Source organism: Scomber scombrus, chromosome 6, assembly GCF_963691925.1.
Source record: "Scomber scombrus chromosome 6, fScoSco1.1, whole genome shotgun sequence".
NCBI lineage: Eukaryota > Metazoa > Chordata > Actinopteri > Scombriformes > Scombridae > Scomber > Scomber scombrus.
In genome coordinates this window covers 2,284,821-2,297,372 of record NC_084975.1, presented here as the reverse complement: position 1 = coordinate 2,297,372, position 12,552 = coordinate 2,284,821, and the positions used below count along the sequence as shown (strand labels likewise).

Genomic DNA, 12,552 nt, shown 5'->3' with positions numbered 1-12,552 from the left:
AGACAGAGACCTAAATGTGTTAATGGGAATCTAATGAAGTACTCAGTTAGTATCAGTATCACTTTAAAGGTACTTGGATTGGTGCTGGTATTGTAATCTTTTAAATGATACCCAGTTCTAGTGACAGTTTGGATGCATCAGATCTGCAGCGTCCAGCACGTCGCTCTGCTCTCCGCTCACAGTCGGATGAGGTCAGCAGGTGCAGCAGCTGCTAATGCACAAAGATTAATACTGAAAGTGTCCTAAAATCCTGTGAGCGATCCAGATGTTGTTTATGAGCACGTTAAATGATCCAGAGAGCTGCAGTGAAGCTGAGGAATCACCTACTCGTCCACAAAACGACACCGAAACACATCGACTTCCTGACTCTGAGTAGTTAGAAACCGAGACGTCAGCCAAGGACTTAAAGACAAATCATCCCATCAGGTTTACAATGTTTTTTAGTCCATCATATTTAGGTCTATTTTAGGTAATCAGACTGTGGCCATTGAGCTGGAAGACGGACTCTTTGGGAAAGTCTCTTTTTTAATATAAAACTTGCTAAATTCACACAACCCCTGTCAAAACATTCATATTTATTTGAAGAAAGGGGAATGGAGGAAGGAAAGAAGGAAGGTAAGAAAGAGAGAAGGAGTGAGGGAGGAAGGACAGACGGAAGGAAGAAAGGAAGGAAGGAAGGGAGGAAAGAAGGAACAGTCCAAACAGACGGGGTCAATTTGACCCGGGAGGACGACACAACGGTTAATCAATTATCGAACTAGTAGCAGATTAATTTTCTTTTGATCGACAAATCGTTTCAGCTCTACTAATGTTATTAAGTGAATGTTGGGATCACACATTTTATCTGCTTGTGTGAACGTTATAACACTACTGTCCTTAAAAGCATTAAAGTGGTTTTACTACGAGGCTGCAGGATTCGGGTGTGAAGGCCTGGAATAAGAGATGGAGAGCCAGGTTATGGTTTCTTACCTCGTTCCTCTCTTTCGACAGCACGATGAAGCCGTTGTTGTCGACCAGGAAACAGTTGAGATCCTGAACAGGAAGCAGCAGCAGTTAGTGTGTGTTAAGGTTGTTCAGTGTTCAGAGATGATGAACAGATACTTACAGCGCTCTCACAGCTCAGAGGACAAACGCCTTCGATGAGCGTACACTGAGAGGAAGAAAGAGACGACATCATCATAAACAAGCTGCTTTAACGTCTATTTTAACACAAAATCAACAATAATCAATAACTGGTGTTTACTTACGTCTGTGTCGGCAGGCTGGAAGCAGCGAGGAGAAGAGTGAAGAGAGACGGGGAGAAAAGAATAATATATTAATATAAAAACCTTCTGTGTTTTTCACCTGAGGAAACTAAAGATGGCTGCAGTTTAACAAGCTGTGTATCAAAGTTTAAAGATTAAAAAAAATACAGCGTGAGAAAGAAGGATTACTCTGTGACAATTAAAGCTGAATTAAAACCTTCTGCAGTGCCTGTCAAACAACACATGAGAAGAAAATAACTTTAAAAGGCTGCTGATGGGACCTCTGCTGTCTATTTCAGTTCAGTTTTGGGTCATTTCAAAGAAAAGCAGATAACAATCAATTAAAGTCAATTAAATTAGAGCCAGACCGATATATCAATCAACCCATATTATCGGCCAATATCACAGATATATCGGTATCGGTGTTTATGCTGTCCAATATATATTATTTAAGTATATATATAAGTAAATCAATAACAATATTTAAATTGGTGCAGTATATTTCAGTCATTTTAAACTAATAGAAAACTCATACAAAAAGAAAAAAGAAAAAAAATGTGTGTGCTTGCTGTAAGTCAGAAGTCCACAGGTGTTTTTTTTAAAGTTCCACCTTCCTCAAGTGCAGCAAACATCTAACAATGATATATTAAATATCTTAAATCAAAGTGCACTGATGATAAAAATTACATTTATTCTTTAACTGTGCAACATCACAGCCTCCATTACATAACTTTGCTGTAAGTGTTTAGTGATTACATTTGAGGGATTACTGCAAAATTGTGTGTAAATTCCTCTCTCTTTCCTCCCTTCCTTCTTTCCTTCCTTCATCCCCTTTGTTTCCTTTCTTCTGTCATTCCTTCCTCCCTTTCTATTTTCCTCTGTCCTTCTTTCCTTCCTCTCCTTCCCTCCTACCTTCCTTCCTTCCTTCCTTCCTTCCTTCCTCCCTCCTTTCCTTCCTCCCTTCTCCCTTAATTCCTTCCCTCCCTCCCTCTTACCATCCTTCCTTCCTTCCTTCTTTCCTCCGTCCTTCCTTTCTCCTTTTCTTCCTTCTTCCTCACTCCTTTCCTTCCTTCTTCCTCCCTTCCTTCCTTACTTCCTTCCTTCCTCCCTTTCTCCTTTCCTTCCTTCTTCTCACTCCTTTCCTTCCTTCTTCCTCCCTTCCTTCCTTCCTTCCTTCCTTCCTTCCTCCCTTTCTCCTTTCCTTCATTCTGCCTCACTCCTTTCCTTCCTTCTTCCTCCCTTCCTTCCTTGACTCGAAGACAACAGGAGGGTTAAATAAGCTAATATATTGATATTAGATTGTTTTTACTCCCTAATATCAGCATCAGTATCAGTCAGGCTCAAGTTTAAATGGTAACAGAGAAGTTGCACTTTTATAAAATGTAGTAATATTTTCAAAAAGGATTAATCTGTATTAAATCACACTTTATGACGTTGATTAAACACATATACAGAAGATTAATACACTTAAATCTATTAAAGAGATAAAACAGACTGTTAATGTTAAATCTAAACTCCACAGTGGTGAGAGAGGAGCAGCTTTGTTTCATAATAATAATAATAACACATTTAATAAACCTGTGGAAGTGTAAATGAGTGTTTGCAGGGTGTAAATGTGTTGAGTGGATGAGTCTGAAGTCACTTGAGTTAATGTCATCAGTCTTGTGAATGCATTAATCCGTCCGCTCACAGCTGTCAGCTCACATTAATAACGTTTATCTGCAGCATCAACAGGACATCTGCAGCTCTCGCTCCTGCTTATCTCCACTGCAGGACACACTCACAAGGACAAAGACTGTGTGTGTGTGTGTGTGTGTGTGTGTGTGTGTGTGTGTGTGTGTGTGTGTGTGTGTGTGTGTGTGTGTGTTTGTGTGTGTCTTACATCATATCCAGGGACACACTGATTTTGTAATAAGATCAGAGGATGTATATATTTGTATTTATCGAGCTTGTCAGAGCAGGAAATCGGGAGGGAGGAAGGAAGGAAGGAAAGAAAGGAGGAAGGACGGAAGAAAGAAAGAAAGAAAGAAAGAAAGAAAGAAAGAAAGAGGGAGGGAGGGAGGGAGGGAGGGAGGGAGGGAGGAAGGAAGGAAAGGAAGAAAAAAGAAAGAAAGAAAGAAGAAAGGAGGGAGGGAGGGAGGGAGGGAGGGAGGAAGGAATGAAAGGAGGAACGAAGAAAAGGAAAGAAGGAAGGACGGAAGAAAGAAAAAAGGAGGGAGGAAGACAGAGGAAAGAAGGAAGGGAGGAAGGTAGGGGGTGAAAGAAAGAGAGAAGGAAGGAGGGAGGGAGGGGAGGAAAGAAGGAAGGACAGAAGGAAAGGAAGGAAGGTAGGAAGGAGGGAAGGAAAGAAGGAGGGAGGGAGTAAGGACAGAAGGGAAGGGAGGAAAGAAGGAACAGTTAAAACAGACAGGGTCAGTTTGACCCGGGAGGACGACATGAAGGTTAACTTTCTCCCTCTTCTAATCTCTCCTCTTCTATCTGCGGCTATATTTAGGAGCTCTATGTGTCATAAGCTGTTAGGAGTTTACAGGTGATGGAAGTTCAGGCAGAGAGAGTCTTTAAATTAAAAGTAACACGTTTCATAAATGAGCTTTAAGTCACTGAGGTCATTTTTATTATTAAGTTAACTTTCAGCTGTGATTCTGACAAGTTTGATAAATGTGGATCCAGGTTATTAAGAGTAGGACCCCGTCTGACTGTTCCTTCTTTCCTCCCTTCCGTCTTTCCTTCCTCCATCCCCCTTTCTTCCTTCCTTCTGTCTTTTCTCCCTCCCTTCCTCCCTCCCTCCCTCCCTCCTTCTCTCTTTCTTTCCTCCCCCTACCTTCTTTCCTCTGTCCTTCTTTCTTTCCTTCCTTCCTCCCTTCCCTTCCTCTTCTCACTCCCACCCTCCTTCCTTCTTTACTCTGTCCTTCCTCCCTTCCTTCCTTTCCTTCCTCCCTTCCTTCCTTTACTTCCTCCCTACCTTCTTTCCTTGCCTCCCTTCCTTCGCTCCTTCTTCCTTCCTCCATTCCTTCCTTCTTCCTTCCTCCCTCCCTCCTTCCTTTCCTTTCTCCCTCCTTTCCTTCATTCTTCCTCCCTCCCTTCCATCCTTCCTTCCTTCCTCCCTCCCTTCCTTCTTCCTCCCTTCCTTCCTTGACTCGAGGACAACAGGAGGGTTAAAGTAAAGGTGTAATACAACATTCAGCCACTAGATGTCCCTCTACAGCACCAACATCTCAGACCTAAATTAATGTGTGCGTGGTTTAGGCAATAAAATTGGGAAAAAAAGAAAAGCAGAGTCTGAATAATGCATGTATTATAAGGGCTGATATGAGCTGTTTTTTTCCTAGTGGTCACTTGCAGTATTGCAGCTATATTTCGACCTGCAGACAACATCCATTATGACTCTTTCTCTTATTCATTTTTGATCTATGGAGGTTTTATATTAGTAAAACTTTCCTCGAGTCAAGAAAAGCGATTTAAAAACCTGCTAGAAACAGAGTAATTCTTATAATAATACATCCATGCTCTGAACTGACAGCTCATAAAAATCAAACTAGGCAATGCAGATGAAATATAGATCAAAGTTATATTACAATACTGCTTATTTCTCACCTCAAATGTCTTCAGAAACATATTTTAATCTACACGTTTACCCCCCCAGTTGGGAATCAATTGTGTGTTTGCAGCACTTGTTTTGCACCAGTGCAGCTCTGCATCGTCCTGTCAGTGATGTTTTATTTGCACCATGTTTCCTATTGTCAGGTGTTGCTTGTCTGCAGTTCTGTGTTGATGTTGAACTTTCGCCAAAGACTAATTTCCCTCGGGACATTAAAGTTGATCTTATTTCATCACTCAGTCTTCATAGACTGGAAACAAAGACACTCATAAGGGTTAAAAAAAAGTGTCTAGTGTCGCCTATTCAGTAAAATAAACTAGTAGGTATAGGTTTAATGTGACTCAGCTGTGTGAAATCAGCCTTATTAAAACACACAGCTCTCCGGTTCTTATCATATTATCATAATTATTTTAGTTTCTTGTTTACTGTGGATAGTTACAGATGTGTTTTATGTTATGTTTATGTGTGGCTGCTGTAACCAAATCATTTCCTGAGAAGGATCAATAATCTATCCATCAGACTGTGTGCTGTTGCTGAGCTGGACTGCTGAATCTAACACGCTAACATGCAAAAATCAATAAGTTAACATGCCTACAGATATTATTGGATACAATAAACATGAGAGCTGTTGGATGTCAACATGTGCTGGATGTTAGAATGTGCTTTTAACATGTTAGCATGTCAACACGAGTGCAGGTAAAGCAGTATTTTCATTTTCATTTAACCTTTGTGTCGTCCTCCCGGGTCAAATTGACCCAGACTATTTTGACCGTTCCTTCTTTCCTTCCTTCTTTCCTCCCTCCCTCCTTCTCTCTGTCTGTCCTTCCTCTCTTTCCTCCCTTCCTTCTGTCCTTCCTTCCTCCCTACTTCTCTCTTTCTTTCCTCCCCATTACCTTCCTTCTTTCCTCCATTCCTCTTTTCCTTTTTCCTTCCTCCCTCCTTGCCTTCCTTCTTCCTCCCTTCCATCCTTCCTTCCTCCCTTCTTCCTCCCTCCTTTCCTTCCTTCCTTCTTCCTCCCTTCCATCCTTCCTTCTTCCCTCCCTTCCTCCCTTCCTTCCTTCTTTCCTTCCTCCCTCCTTTTCTTTCCTCTTCCTCCATTCATTCCTTCCTCCCTTCCTCCCTCCTTTCCTTCCTTCTTCCTCCCTTCCATCCTTCCTTCTTCCCTCCCTTCCTCCCTTCATCCCTCCCTTCCTTCATTCTTTCCTTCCTCCCTCCTTTTCTTCCCTCTTCCTCCATTCATTCCTTCCTCCCTTCCTCCCTCCTTTCCTTTCTTCCTTTTTCCTCCCTTCCATCCTACCTTCTTCCCTCCCTTCCTTCATTTTTCCTCCCTTCCTTCCTTCCTCCCTCCTTTTCTTCCTTCTTCCTCCCTTCTTTCCTTGACTCGAGGACAACAGGAGGGTTAAACTCATATTATTGATTGTTCCTTTAAATGTCTCGATCTTTCCCATCACTGGCAGTATTAGAAGTATCAGAGAGGAAGCTTCTTAAATTACATCATATAAACTCATGACAGAGGAGATCAGACTGAAGAGCACAAGAAATATAGTCATCTTAACTTCGGTCTATTAACCGTCAAATCCAATTGTTTTACTTCTTAATGAGACTTGATTCTCTGACCGCTCCACTCTAATCTTAAGATGAATAGTCTACGAGACTTAATGCATGTTATTAATTGGATCTGTTCCCTAATGAACGGAAAGGACAATTGAAACAAGGACCTCTGACTCCAGAGGATTATTACTGTCTGGTCATGCAGAAAAAAAGCTTTTGTTCGTCCTTTACAAACCTGGCTTTAACCCTCCTGTTGTCCTCGAGTGAAGGAAGGAAGGGAGGAAGGAAGGAAGGAAGGGAGGAAGGAAGGAAGGGAGGAAGGAAGGGAGGAAGGAAGTAAGGAAGGGAAGAAGGGAGGGAGGAAGGAAGGAAGGAAGAAGGAAGGAAAGGAGGAAGAAAGAAGGAAGAAGGAAGGAAAGGAGGGAGGAAGAAGGAAGAAAAGGAGGGAGGAAGGAAGGGAGGAAAGGAGGAAGGAAGAAGGAAGGAAAGGAGGGAGGAAGGAAGGAAGGAAGGAAGGAAGGAAGGAAGGAAGGAAGGGAGGAAGGAAGGAAGGAAGGAAGGAAGGACCGGAGGGAGGAAAGGTAGGGAGGAAGGAAAGGAAGGAATGAAGGACGGCGAAAGAAGGAAGGGAGGAAGGAAAGGAAGGAAGGTAGGGGGATGGAGAAAGGAAAGAAGGAAGGGAGGGAAGAGAGAGGAAGGAAAGAAAGAGAGAAGGAAGGAAGGAAGGAAAGAAGGAACAGTCAAAACAGACGGGGTCAATTTGACCCGGGAGGCCAACAGGAAAGTTAAATACACGCAGGAATTATATATGACTGAAGTATAGAGTGAGTAGTTTTTGACTGTTTCTGCTACTGAAGCAAAGATTGTGAAAGAGTGATTAACGAGCTCTAAATCATAGCAGCCAATTAACAGAATACAATCTTTTCAGTCTAATTATCATCACACAGTTGTCTCGTGTTATTCGGAGCTGCAGCGATGAATCACAGAGTATTAAAAATCCTCAGCAGCTGCAACATGATTCAGGACAGAAACCTGCAGAGACACCAAGCAGCTGCTGGAGGGAAGTTCTGCACCAAAATCTGACAATTAAACAAAGAAATATGTAAAAATCTTCTCAGTAAACTGGCAGCCATGATGATGCTAACATTTTTAATTGGTATCACATTTAAACTCTAAATTAATTCAGATTAAGAGAAAGAAATTGAGCAAAATGTACCAAAATCTGCCAATAAAATAACTAAATTTAAAAAACTAATAAAGATACAGTATATATATAATTTAAGATGATTTTAGTTTCATATTTAAACATTTTTCTGTTCATTGTATTACCGTCATCATGGCTGCCAGTTTACTGAGAGGTTTTTACATTTTATTATTTTGTTGCAGTAATTTGTCAATTTCTTCTCTTAATCTGAATGAATTAAGATACAGTTTATATATCATTTGAGCTGATCTTGGTATCATATTTAAACTCTAAATTAATTCAGATTTACATGTATGTATGCTTCATTATTGCTTTTATTGTGTGTTCGTGCATGTTATCCTGTTAATATTGTATTATATATTGCACTCTATGTCCTTTTAATGATTTTAAAGCAAATCATTATTTTATGCTGCAACCTTATATTTAATGCTCTATTCTAGTCTAGTTTTTCTTTTATTATCTCTCTTTTTATTTTTCTGTACTTTGTTTTTATTATTAGTGGGGGGTTAATTGTATGTTTTAATGTTTCCATGTTTTTACAATTATTGGGTTTTATTTTTATTTTTCAAATTGCATGTTTTCATGTTTTTTTATTTCCAATTCTTACTGTTAAATGTTTGTTTTATGTAAAGCACATTGAGTTGCCATTGTGTATGAAATGTGCTATATAAATAAAGCTAAATTTCCTTATATGAAGCACCTTGTAATATATTTTATTATTATTATTATTGTTAGTAGTAGTATTAATACTGAAGGTAAAACAGGAACTCCACAGTCCACCTTTACCTGGTTTGTGTCATTGTGGTTAAGTTAAGGTCCAAAAGTCACGGTCAATGTTAACCTGTTGGGCATGAACACATAAAAAGGAAATGTCCCCAAAAGTGACATCAGTGTGTGTGTGTGTGTTTGTGTGTGTGTGTGTGTGTGTGTGTGTGTGTGTGAGATTCCTCTGGTCACCTGTTTGGCGATGGCCCAAAATCTTTTTTCCATCAAATCCAAGGACATCTGCACCCCGATAGCTAAAAATAGAAGAAGACACACACGCACACACACACACACACACACACACACACACACACACACACACACACACACACACACACACACACACACACACACACACACACACAAAGAGAGAGGCAGCATTAAGACAGACGCAGGACGATATGGTCTCTGCAGAGGCAGCTCTAAACAGCTTACTGTGATTGTGGAGCAGAAGGAGGAAGAGGAGGATGATGATGAAGAGGAGAAGGAGGAAGAGGAAGAGGAAGAGGAAGAGGAGGACAGGAAATCAATTCAACCCTGAGTTCACCTTCGTTGTGTCCTGATGCTAATGAAGGGATGTAAACACTGATGAGCCTGATGCTGGGTAATGACACAGCGCTCAGTGATGCACTGGAGCAGCTTTATTACTGCTGAGACGTACGCAGCCAGCACTTACTAACATGATGAGCAGTAAACACACGGAGTGAAATCCATAGACTCTATAAAAGAAATGGACGTAACAGCCGTGACGTCACCCATTGGTTTATGGACTGCTGCTCGGAGGCCAATAGTATCGGATCTGAGCAGCGCTAACTTGAAAATTTCCGGTGCATGCTGGGAAAAATAAAAACAGGGATTCTACTTATATGGGCATCAGGAGGAGCATGAGGCGCCCTCCTGAACCTGTGAACCAATCAACCTGTCAATCACCACGTAGCCACGCCCTAATGCATACCCTGCTTTATCGTCACATATAAAATCAGGGAGGCCAAAATGTCCCAAATGAACATCATACTGCATTGAAGAAGGCTTTAAACTAGCGATTGAGACCATAAACACATTTTGAAAACGTTTACTGAGGTTAGAAATCAAGTGAGAAGTTGGTGAATTCTCCATTGACTTGTATAGAGACGGAAGTCCTTTTGACACCAAAACGGTCGCCCCCTGGTGGCCTTTTGATAGAATGCAGTTTTAAGTTACTTCCGCGTTGGCCTCATTTCAGAGGACTGAAACTCCCCGCCTGGTTTCAGCTTACAGCCTTTATCAGAGTCATCATTCAAAACACATTACACATAGCATTTAAATAGGCTCATTTAAAAAAGCAGGAAAAAATGCAAAAAATAACCAGTTATGTGCATCCAGACATGTATCAGCCAAGTGGCTTCAATCTAAACTGTGCCTGTTTTAAATGCTTTTTAATTAATTACCCTCTGTTGCCATGGTGACATCCAATATTGCATAAACAATAAAAAATAGTTTCCAGTGTTTTTTAACGACAAGTTGAAACAAAATGAATATTTATTGTTTGCCAATAAAGAAAAATCATTGATGAAAGTACTGGTGTGTGTGTGTGTGTGTGTGTGTGTGTGTGTGTGTGTGTGTGTGTGTGTGTGTGCGTGTGAGTGTGTGTTGTCTGTGCTGCAGCTTCAGAGGAGAATCCGCAGTAAAAATTTTCATAACATGAAACGAGCAGAAATAAAAAGATTTTACAGCCGCTCTGCTTTTCCAATAACAGCAGTACACAAGAGGCTCGACATGTCTCCTCCTATCACTGGTCTGTGTGTGTGTGTGTGTGTGTGTGTGTGTGTGTGTGTGTGTGTGTGTGTGTGTGTGTGTGTGTGTGTGTAGTTTTCATTATAGTAGTGATATCAGCTCAGCAGGCAGATTGTGTTTTTTCGTTGCTCTGATAGTTAATTTTTCCAACAGCTGCTTGATTTTTATTTCTTTTTCATATATCTTTTTATTGTCATCTTGAAGAAAAACAGCAATTTATTTGTGGCAAAACATTTATGAAGAAATACATATTAGGATGAGAAAGACCTTCGTGTCATCCTCCCCGTCTGTTTTGACTGTTCCTTCCTTCCTCCCTTCCTTCTCTCTTTCTTTCATTCCTCTCTCTTTCCTCCCTTCCTTCTTTCCTTCCTCCATCTCCCTTTCTTCCTTCCTTCTTCCCACCCTCCTTCTTTCCTTCCCTCCTTCCTTCCTTCCTCCCTCCCTCTCTTTCTTTCCTCCCCCTCCCTCCCTTCCTCCCTTCTTTCTTTCCTCTGTCCTTCTTTCCTTCCTTCCTCCCTTCCTCTTTTCCTTTCTCCCTCCCTCCTTCCTTCCTTTTTTTTTATCTCTTTTCTCAGTCCTTCCTTTCCTTCCTCCCTTCCTTCTTTCCTTCCTTCTTCATCCCTTCCTTCCTTGACTCGAGGACAACAGGAGGGTTAAAAACTGATTTTATTAAACCAAACAATCGACTGTCTGCAGTCCTCATGCTCCTCCTGATGCCCATATAAGTAGAATCCGTGTTTTTATTTTTCCCAGCATGCACCTGAAATTTTCCAGATGGCGCTGCTCAGATCCGATACTATTGGCCTCCGAGCAGCAGTCCACAAACCAATGGGTGACGTCACGGATGTTACATCAATTTCTTATATACAGTCTATGGCTGAAATGCGGAAAGTTGTTCTGTATACTACAAATGTTGCTCGAACTCTGACCTTTTTAGACTTTTATTCCTGTCTGCTCTGTGCCAGAAACTTTCTACAACATGACAACAGAGAGCAGAGTTTCCCGCCACAATAACCAAGTTTAACCGCCTTACATTGATCCTCTTTTGTTTTAGTTTTTTTTAACTATATAAAATGAGTAAAACCTCACTTAGTAGATTTGCATTGATTCTCTCAGCTCTCTCTCACACTGACAGCAGACACAAACACTCTGCAAAACATGATCAAATGCAGGAGGAAGGACTGCTGTTGCTGTTTCCCTGCAGAGAAGAAGAAGCCAACTGGAGTTCATGAATGGTTACAAGAAGTTAATGATATGATATGATATATACTTTTATTGTCCCCTTAGGGGAAATTTATCTTGGACTCGAGTGCTGCACAGACAAAAATGCCTCCACAGTTACGCACCATAAATATTGCACACATCCCTTGATTAATACAATCTATGTTCTTAATGCTGCACATACTGCACATACTGCACATACTGCATGCTATTCACAGTGCAACACTTTGTTTCTGCTGCAGAACTCAGTTATTGCAGGTTTAAAGGTTAAAGGGAGAGTCCTGAGGAGCGTCCTTCCTTCCTCCCTCCCTCCTTCTTTCCTTCCCTCCTTCCTCACTTCCTCTTTTCCTTTCTCCCTCCTCTTTCTTTTTCCTCCCTCCGTCCTACCTTCCTTCCTTCTTTCCTTCCTTCCTCCCTACCTCTTTTCCTTTCTCCCTCCCTCCTTCCTCCTTTCCTCCCTCCTTTCCTTCCTTCCTCCTCCCTTCCTCGCTCCTTTCCTTCCTTCTTCCTTCCTTTCTTCCTTCTTCCTCCCTTCCTTCCTTGACTCGAGGACAACAGGAGGGTTAATAGTGAGGTTTTAAAGTGGGACGCTTCTACAAACTGAAGCAGGAGGTTTACAAGAAAGGGAAATAATGCAACGTGACCTTTGGGACCTTTAAACTCCTTAAGGCGTCACTTTGCCTCTGTGCAGACTCAGTGCTCTGCAGCCTTTTCTTTTCTGTTTGATTTCATTTCTGTGTTATTCTTTCTTTCTCCTCTCCTGTCAGCAGCGTCCTTATCGCCACCCTTCAGTGCTGCAGCTGCACTGCTTCTGCTGCAGTCTGCAGAGTCCACAACCATCACCACGACGACGACGGGGGAAATAAAAACCCCTCCTCACACATTTACTCTACTTTTTGCAAGTATTTCCCGGCGTGCACGCTCTCAGGATCTGCTTTGTGCACGAGGAGTCAGTGATGATGAATTCAGAGAATCTGCAGCTGCATTATGAATCTCAGTCTGCATATTATTTTAACTTCTCCCACGTGATGCGACTGTGTGAGAGTGCCGGAGTCAGATCTTTAAGATGCAAATGTGAATGCACCACTGAGAACACGCTGTATATTTTATATGCTTATTGTCCCTGTCTGTGATTTTATACCTGCAGCTCTCACAGATCTATACTTTCATTTCTGCATCACTTGTTCAGATGTTAG

At 41.4% G+C, this 12,552-nt stretch overlaps 1 protein-coding gene across 1 annotated transcript in view; it reads right to left on the bottom strand.

Annotated features, from left to right (window-relative positions):
* LOC133981849 (voltage-dependent calcium channel subunit alpha-2/delta-4-like) overlaps window positions 1–12,552 on the bottom strand; it is an 89,249-nt gene that overhangs the window by 18,296 nt on the left and 58,401 nt on the right. The window contains exons 25-28 of the mRNA XM_062420708.1: window positions 8,555–8,616; window positions 1,248–1,262; window positions 1,106–1,150; window positions 970–1,032 (exon numbers count right to left, since the gene is read on the bottom strand). Coding sequence (XP_062276692.1) covers window positions 970–1,032; window positions 1,106–1,150; window positions 1,248–1,262; window positions 8,555–8,616 — 185 coding nt within the window. The remainder of the gene's footprint in view (window positions 1–969; window positions 1,033–1,105; window positions 1,151–1,247; window positions 1,263–8,554; window positions 8,617–12,552) is intronic.